General features: G+C 31.5%; 1 protein-coding gene across 1 annotated transcript; it reads left to right on the forward strand.

Moving 5' to 3' along the window:
• The first annotated feature begins 1,410 nt into the window (after positions 1-1,410).
• On the forward strand, positions 1,411-5,206 carry LOC142522847 (putative trehalose-phosphate phosphatase J). The gene is made up of 11 exons (XM_075626407.1): positions 1,411-2,073; positions 2,735-2,875; positions 3,015-3,086; positions 3,178-3,270; positions 3,387-3,443; positions 3,576-3,677; positions 3,772-3,849; positions 3,930-3,999; positions 4,108-4,178; positions 4,307-4,399; positions 4,876-5,206. Exons 1-11 carry the CDS (start codon positions 1,798-1,800, stop codon positions 4,984-4,986), a joined length of 1,164 nt encoding a protein of 387 aa, XP_075482522.1. The 5' UTR covers positions 1,411-1,797; the 3' UTR covers positions 4,987-5,206.
• Positions 5,207-9,760: the final 4,554 nt, after the last annotated feature.

Consider the following 9,760-nt stretch of genomic DNA (forward strand, 5'->3'; position numbering starts at 1 on the left):
ACGTGACTGCACAATAGGCCCCTATAGCAACTCTTTCGTATTCGTCCTCGCTTTACGAAAATGATTAATCCAAGTTGCTATAGAAGTCCATTGTAAGCCATTATAAACTCATTTTTAAGATGTAGGACAAGGGTATCACGTAAGTATCACGATTTATTGATTTAGTAATGTGAGATTACTACTTAATTAACAATTTTTAAAGAATGAAATATGACATATTTTGGTTATATGAAGTTCAAATGATTTGAAATTAGATATAACGTAGAAAACTCGAATATATAGAAGTTTCATATTTTGAGTTTTGAAAAATTTGACTGTTTGATAGGTCCAAAGGGATATATCGTTGTTAAAAAAAGAAAGATAAATTTGATCTGATATATATATATATATATATATATATATATATATAATTTGATCTGATAATATATATATAAAAAAATTGATATGATAATATATATATATTAGAAAAAGATAAATTTGAAAGTGCCGTACATGACTTCTACGTAATTCAATTTACAGAGAGGAACGAGAGAGGTGAGAGAATTAAAAAAAATTCGATTTTTTTTATCTTGAGACTTATCGATTTATCCAATCGACGAACCGACTTCAGTTCTGAAAGCGTTGACACAAAATCTTCGATTTGAGATATACATTTTATATTTTTGGTGATGATCGAAATCCGTCGATTTCAGGAATAAATTCGATAAATTGTTAAATCATACGGAAATCGAAGATTGTTGAGTAGTGTATGATTTTAACGAAGTAGAGAATGTTATAGTGATGCTGTTTTGAATTATTCCTAATATATTATAACTAGGGATTTTAATCGTTGAATTGAAAATGGATGTAGGGGTGCGACATATCGTGAATGTTGTTGTCCAGAAACGATTACTAAATACGTCGCACCCCTGCTCCTGGATTTTAGTCGTTGAATTATCCAGAAACAGCAAACGAGTTATTTCTGTTAAGATTTCAGTTATATTTTATGTTGTTGTTAGTATAACTGTTATTTATTACGATGATAATTGTTGTGTATGCTCACTTTTCAGGGGCTGTTTCTGTTGGACATGTTACAAGACTATGTCGTGAGACATGATAGAGGTGAAATACTAGGTATATTTAGTCAAACAGTTCTGTAATTGATAGTATATAAAAATAATATAATTTATTGTCTTATTTGAATTATTTGTGTATTTATTATATTGTTTCTGTTCGTTAATTTTGTTAATGCATGTAATATCACATATTATATGATTATATAATGAAATTTGGAGCGCCACAATAATAAAAAACGGTCACCCCACGTCATTTCTGAGTATTGAATTTGGGGTCCCACCAAAGGGGGCAATGTTTTCGTCCATTAGTATGTGGGTGCACCTATAAAAATAACCCAACTCCCTCCAAGTTTTCTCGCACAGCTCAAGCTTCTCTCTCTCCCCCACCCATCAAGCCAAATCTTTGTCTTTTGCCTGCGCCTCATTCGAGTTCCTCGGTTTAGCGCTGCTTTATGTTTTGTCTCCAGTTTCACCAGATTTGAGTCTCCATTCTCTCCACATTTATCAAGAAACAGGGACCTCTGTTTCTTCAAGAATAGTAGCTGCATCAACTAACAACCACAATTATTTCCAACTTTTCGATAATTTAACTAGGTAGCCCTACCTTCTATTTTTCGTCTTTTTCTGTAAGGGAAAACCCACTATTAAAAGTCTTCAAGAAAAAAGGACTTTGTTTCGACATTTTGTTTTTCATACTGATCTCACTCTTTTGTGTGTGTGTTTGTGGTATAAACGAGCGAAAATGACTAAGCAAAATGTGGTGGTATCCGAGGCCAACTCAGGGATCAACGTGGCCATCACGGTGGCGGTTTCTGGCTCAGCCCTTTACACCACGGCGGCGCAGAAGCCGCCCGTGGTGCCGCGCAGTGCTTACATCACTATTACGAAGAAGAAACTCCTGCAGAATCTTGAAATTACTAGCGGTGCTAGAATCCATTCTTGGGTTGACTCCATGAGAGCTTCATCTCCCACAAACATGAACCCTTCTAGTTCTTCCGATGACCACCACTCTTGGATTGTAAGCCTCGTTCTTTTTAATATATATAATATAATATAATATATATGATTCATAAACGTGGGTCGAGGTGTCGCAACCTCGTAAGCTTAAAATAAGTTTCAAGATAACATGAATCCGAGATGCATATTTTAAAAAGAATTATCAAGAAATCCTTAAGAAATGTATAGCTGTAAAGTTATATTTTCTAATCGATTAATCTAAATAGGGACTTAATCATATTGGCATACCAGGATCACTCAGTAAAATTTTAAATTTGTTATGCATACAGTAATGTTCTTTCGGAATCTTTAAAATCAAAATTGTGATTTTTATGAGGTTTATGATCTAAAAGATTCACATACAGACTCAGTCAGTAAAATTTTAAATATGTTAAAAGTAATGTCGCCTGGATCAGTTCCTATATTAAAATAAAACCTGAAGCTAATGTGACTGTAAACTAGCCTCATCAAATTTGCGTGATCTTAGCCGTAATAATATAATAATAATAAAATTGCAAATGTCTGAAAGTTCACCGCCTCAGTGAGTTTGGGATATGCATGGCCGGCAACTATTGCCATGTGAACATGTGTTATGTGTTGTCATGCATACACGTGTGAGTATTTGCTTCATTCTATACATATATTAATGTTAATTTCCGCTGTTCAAAAAAAAAAAACTGCAGTTGAAGCATCCATCGGCTCTCGACATGTTCGACCAGATAACAAAAGCTTCCAAGGGAAAGCAAATAGTGATGTTTTTGGACTATGATGGTACCCTTTCTCCCATTGTCAACGACCCCGAGCAAGCCTTCATGTCTGAGGCGGTCAGTATTCAAATTTTACATACATATTCCATCTGCTGCCTGTTCTTGCTTCTAAATAGCTCCCAGTATATATTTTTACGATTCCGTTTTTGAACTTCTATAATATTTCGTTTTATTGAATGGCTACTTTTGGTTGCAGATGAGAACAACAGTGAGGAAACTTGCTAGGTATTTCCCTACAGCCATAGTGAGTGGGAGGTGCAGAGACAAAGTACTATTATTTTACATTTTTGGTTGCCTTTGGTGATAAAAGTTGATATGTATAATTATGCAACAATATATATACGTGTGTGTGTGTGTAGGTGTATAATTTTGTGCGTTTGGGGGAGCTGTATTATGCTGGAAGCCATGGCATGGACATAAAAGGCCCATCAAAAGGTTCCAAACATAAGAAAGTGAGCCTTTTTTTAGCTTTTCTTGTTTTATTCACTCATGGAGCCAGAATAAGATATGCGTGAGTGTTTGTGTGTGTGTGTATATATAATGTGTATACATTTGAAATATATTTCAGGGAACGCAAGCTGTTTTATTCCAGCCAGCTAGTGAGTTCCTGCCCATGATAGATGAGGTGAAATAATTATATATATATATATATATATATATATTTATAATGTGCATGACTCTTATCTTCGATGTCTTTTTTTTTGGGTTTATTTTAATTTAATAATGTCTCGAAAATATATTTAAAATATACATTCAGGTTTATCAACAACTTTTGGAGATAATAAAATCCACCCCAGGAGCTATGGTGGAGAACAACAAGTTCTGTGTGTCGGTACATTTTCGCTGTGTTGACGAGAAGGTATACATATTCTTCACACACACACATACAACAGTTATGCAATTCTTCACAAATAAACCAATTATCGGTGTTGAAATTTTGGATGGAACCGCAGAAATGGACCGAACTAGCGAAGCAAGTCGGGTCGGTTTTAGAAGGGTACCCGAGTCTTCGATTGACTCAAGGAAGAAAGGTGCGGATTGATTGTATGTTATATATGTTATTCTTAACTAAGGGTCAATTTTTAAGTTTTAAATTTGATGGTGCACGTAGGTGTTGGAAATTCGTCCTACTATTAAATGGGACAAAGGGAAGGCTCTTGAATTTCTTTTAGAATCACTTGGTAAGTTTTCCAATATATACTAGCATGGAAGTAATCAAGCCCGCCCCGCCTCGCGCCGCCCCGTCCCGTCCCGTGCTAGCTACTGATGAGTTGAATGTCATTGGACAGGGTACGCCAATTGTAGTGATGTGTTTCCTGTTTACATCGGAGACGATAGAACGGATGAAGATGCATTTAAGGTATCCAAAGTGACTTTTTTTTTTTAAAAAAAAAAGATTTCTTTTTTTGGGGATACAATTATGATTTTTCTTACAATTTGACTTCTGTTGTTTGATACTTTCTTATTTATTTTGTATCTTGAAATAAGGTGCTAAGACAGAGAGGACAAGGATTTGGGATTCTTGTTTCCAAAGCACCGAAAGACACGAATGCATCATATTCTTTGCAAGAACCATCCGAGGTATGATTCCCCGAGATGTCGAGATCCCATATTCCGGTGTTTATTATTATTATTATTCTCTAGACATTTATTTATTTTTATCATGAAATATTCTTTTATTTTTGTAATTTGACATCACGATCAATTCATGAAATGTAAAAATATATGCTCCATTTTTAAATTCGTTGGGAATATATACAATGAAAAAGCAGTGTACGTCAAAATTTTAATTCAACTTGACACGACCATTTGTGCTCTGGAAAAATAGATCAGAAGCCATAAAAATCAGCTTTGTCTCGTATATGTTTTTGACGTGAAGTTGCATGATGTAAGAGACGTGTTTTCCAAGAAATATCCAATTACATAAACAATCATGCAAATGATCATGAATTTGCCCTTAAAAAATGATATTGAAAACGGGTTTTTTACATATTAAATAATTTATTGATGAATAAATTTTGTTAAATATTTAACGTGTATTAATTTATAAATAATAGGTAATGGCATTTCTCCGTCGCTTAGTTGAGTGGAAAAGGCTCTCCTTAAGACGAGAGTTTAGAATGAGAAGACGTCTAGTTGAAGATATCAGCGTGGCTCTACCAAATTGACGAGTTTAGCTTGTGTATTATTATTATTATTATTGATTACTATATTTTCTAGGAGAAAATATTTAGTTTTATATTTTATATGATTAAAAGAAAATTAGGAAGAGAACAAGGAAAAAAATATTATTCTCTCTTGTTCTCGATTCTCATGCACAACTGTATTTTACGACTTACTAAATACAAGTTATATATTAATTAATTTCCTTTGTTTTTGTCTTTTTAATGGATTATTATTTATTTTTTGGATATCAATTAGTTGCATGATTATTATCTTAATATTGTTAATCATGTTGTAAACTTACGTTTTCAAAATGGTCGTGGTTGTTTCCATGGCGTGTACTTAGTTGCCATCTTCCACAACCTACTCAAAATTAATTGAAAACTAAAAAACCCGAACTAGGATCGGCCCCGAGTCCGTATCTAACGGGTACTCGACCTGGATCCGATTCTTTTGAGGCATGTATGTGTACACGTATTAAATTTTGGATCTTAACGAGTTCGGATAACAAATACTTGTACCCGCAAAGGTTTTAATACAGTTATACGAATAATTTATTTAGGTAATGTATTTGTATGTTTTATATTTGTATGACCTAGAATTAAGATGTCTGGAGAGCTCAAAGCCCAAAGGTAATCTATATGTTTTCATATATGTGTGTATAATTTATTTAGAAAAATGTATCGATGTGTGTTTATTCTTGGTCGATCTGTTTTTCTCTTTATCTTACATGCATGTTTGTTTAAATTTTTGCAATATTTCTCTTCATCAGACATCAAATGCATGATCATCACCTTAACTTGAAAATTAGTGATGAACAATTAATGTTTTGGTGGGCTTACGAAATTAGAGGAAATTAAAGCAAGAAATCCGGCATGACTTCTACAAATCAAGCTAAACTAGCTAGGCTTCAAAGGATATTAAACAAAGCACTGCCAAAGTTCAGACTGAGTTTTCAATTCTTATAATATCGAAGATATAATTTTCAGTTAGGTTTAGTTGATAGAGTATGTTTTCTGAGAAGGAACAAATCTTGAATGTTGTTTAAATATCAGAATCCCCGTGCACTACCTATTTGTATTATTTTGAGCAAGGAAGAAGACATGGAAACGGCTGCAATTTTTGGCAACGGTACACTAACACGATCCAAAAAGAGCCGTTCAAATTTGAACGTTGCATCTCATCTATAAATAGATTGTGCCTCAAAACTCTCTTACTCTACACATTTCATCTAGAGAAATTCTTGAATATTGAAGTTTTGAGATCCCTGCTGATAGAAGAACTGCTGAACTTTTCAAGTAAACACTTAATTGTTTATTTGATTATTTGAGGATCACTTGTATTAAGTTTATTCATTCTAAAATACGTGTAAGAAAGAGTCTTTTGTATCCAGATTATTAATTGTCTGTCAGCAAGGAGTTTTAGTAAGACATAAGTAAGCCTTATTAAAGTGTATCTTTACAAATTATCTTCTACTGATATCTTTTTAGCAACAGAAGGAAGAGAGACGTAAGAGATTACACCTTCTTCGAACTTTCATAAACAAATCGTTTGCAATATTCACTTACTTTATTTTTACGTATGCTGAAGTTAGCCATGCTGATCTATCAAAGTGCAGCCGAGTTCAATGAGCGGATTATTTCCGCGTATTAAGAAACTGGCTAGCTCAATGCAATCAACAAGATTGATATAACTTTTGTTGTTGCTAACTCAATACAAATTTTCAAGAAACTACGGTGTTTTGAGAAATATTTATTCATCCCTCTAAACATATATATGATCTTGTAAAGTGGTATTAGAGATGGTTGATCCCATCATCCAACAAGATATCTGTGTTCTCTAAAAAAGAATTTGATGACTGAAAAATTAGGATACAATCACATCTTTCTGCATAAGATGATGCGACATTTTATCACTAAGGGACCAATGAACAGAGGCGGAGCCACATGGTTGTTTACCAGGGTTTTAACCCGGGTGGCCAATTTTTTTTTAAAAAAATGCATATGTAAATTTTGGAAAAATATGATATTAGCACTGGTAGGTCAATTTTAAATAATAAAAAAATTTAGAGTTTAAAATTACAGACGAGGTGGAGTCATATTTCTGGCTCCGCCACTGACAATGAAGGCAAAGAAATCCAATCAAGTATTAGCCAATACGATCAGCACAAAAGAATAACTTCCATTTTTTTTTTTGAACAAATAATTTACCATTTGTTAAAAACAGGGAGAGATTATTTCAGAATAAAAACGAAACGGAAAATAGAGTACGGTTCTGGGGTTTTTTTATTAATAAATTTAAAAATAAAAAAATTTCAAATTTACTTTGAATTGTGTGTTTTGCAGAAGTACTACAAGACTCCATCATGAAGAGAGGACGCTGCAACCTTTTTAATTTTTTTTTTGTTTTTGTTTTTTTGTTCTTATTTAATGTCATGTTTCCTTTGTGTAATAAAATGGGACATGAGGCCACCTATCAAATATGTGAGTTACATTTATTCGAAAGACAAATAATTTTCAAAGAGTAGATATTTTGTGAGAAGTTTATATGAATTTTTATCTATAAAACGTGTCGATCTGGTCCATAACTGTAATGAAAACTAATATTTTTTCATGGATCGGGTAAGGTCGGATATCAATATAAAAAAAATTGATTCGTGAGATTGTGTCTTTGAATTTTTTTATTTTGAAAATGATGGTAAACGAGACAAAATTTTTTTAAAATAAAATCCTTTAAAATAATAAGTAATTTATCTTTAAAAAAGTTGCAATATTTTATTTTTATAAAAAAATTATTCAACTTATTTATATACATGTTGGTTTAGTTTAAAAAAATAAAATAAAGGAAGGTGCATGTATGTTGGTCTACTTTTTTTTACCCGTATTTTTAAAAAATTAATATATATTATTAATCACATAAGGAGGATGGCTACCTATTACATATAATATTACTAGTAAAAAAATCAAGTGGACAGACACATATATACAAAAAAAATTTTTTAAAGCTAAACCATATTTAAATAAATAAATGTATTTAAAAAAATTAAAAATAGAAAAAATTCAAGAATTTTGCCTGGGAAAATTTTAGAATTTACTATATTTCAATTATTATTCCAAATATCATTATTTTTTTAATTAATCATATTACTAGTAAAAAAATAGACAGACACAAATTCGCACTTTCTCTTTTTTTCCCTCTAAAATTTCACATATTCGAATTATTATTATTATTTTATTATTCCAACTATTAAATATACTACTAGGAAAAATAAAACAAAAATAAAGTGGACCGATACACATAAACTATCCTTAAAAAAAAACTAAATCAAAACATATTTAAATAAGTTACATAATGTTGTTTAGAAATATGAAAAGACTAATCTTTTCTGAAAGATATTACCTAATATTTTAAACTAAATTTTTTTCTGAAAAAAACATAGTTTTCCGGTTCACCACCATTTTTCAAATATCAAAAACTCTAATGATATCTCACGAATATGTTTTTGTGATCCGGTCTTCCGATTCGACCGAACCATAAAATTATAACTTTTTATGTTAAAAATATTAGTTTTCATATATTTATGAACCGGGCCGAATCATCCTATAAATAAATAACCATGAGAGTTTCTCACGATATACCTATTTTTTGAAAATTATATATCTTCCAAATTAGTGAAATTCACATGTGTAACATGTGACCTCAAATCCTATTTAATTACACAAAGAAACATGATTTTAAATATAAAAAAAACCAAAAAATAAAATAAAATAAAAAGGCTGCAATGTCCGCTCTTCAAGGTTCAAAGTGAATTTGACTTTTTTTTTTTAAAAAAATATTAATAAAAAAACCCAACGGTTGTCATGTCTTTGTAGGGTTGGTTTTAATACCAAAATTTAACTTATAAATATTTAGAACAATTATTTGAATGAACAGAAACCCAGTTAAATTATTGGGGACAAAAAAAAATACTGAAGAGTGGGTGGCTTTTTTAGCAAGAAGCATGTGGACTTGGGTTTGACCAGATACATAAATTCCAAGTCCCAGTTTGGGTTCAGTCACGTGTTGCTAGGTGGTATTGTTCTAAAGATAACATGAAATTCAATTACATGCTGAATAGGTTTTTTTTGAGACGGTCTCACGAAATTTTATCTGTGAGACGGATCAACCCTACCGATATTCACAACAAAAAATAATATTTTTAGCATAAAAATTAATATTTTTTTATGGATGACCTAAATAAGATATCCGCACACAAGTTTGTGCCTTACATGTTATAATTTATAGATGAATTGACGTATTTGTTCAAAATTATGCTTTAAAAACTATAAAAGTTTATCCATGAGTCTTGAGTGACAGAGCTAAGAAATAATAAAGTTTCCATCCGATAGGTTCCGTATGTCGAAAAGCATATGTACTATTTAGTTTTACTTAAATTCCTATATTTCATTACAATATATGTCGCAATTTTCCATTGAAATACTTATTTTGGGTTTCTGTTTTGAAAATAAGAAATTTCGAGCAAATTGCATCGACATTCCAGTGAAAATTAAAAAAAAAAAAACCAAATATCTCTTATGTAAACTTTTGGGTAAAACCCATTATAAATGGGTAAACCGTAAATGTACCGAGTATAAAAGCTAATTAATTTTATAATGGTGTGACTCTTCTCTTTTGTTTTGAGATTCTGACAGGGGATTGAATATAGAAATTTTGTATGCGACATACTATAAATATAGTACTTGATGTAATCTAGAAATATTATGTTTTTTGTGAGATGAT

Source organism: Primulina tabacum, chromosome 13, assembly GCF_025594145.1.
Source record: "Primulina tabacum isolate GXHZ01 chromosome 13, ASM2559414v2, whole genome shotgun sequence".
NCBI classification, from domain to species: domain Eukaryota; kingdom Viridiplantae; phylum Streptophyta; class Magnoliopsida; order Lamiales; family Gesneriaceae; genus Primulina; species Primulina tabacum.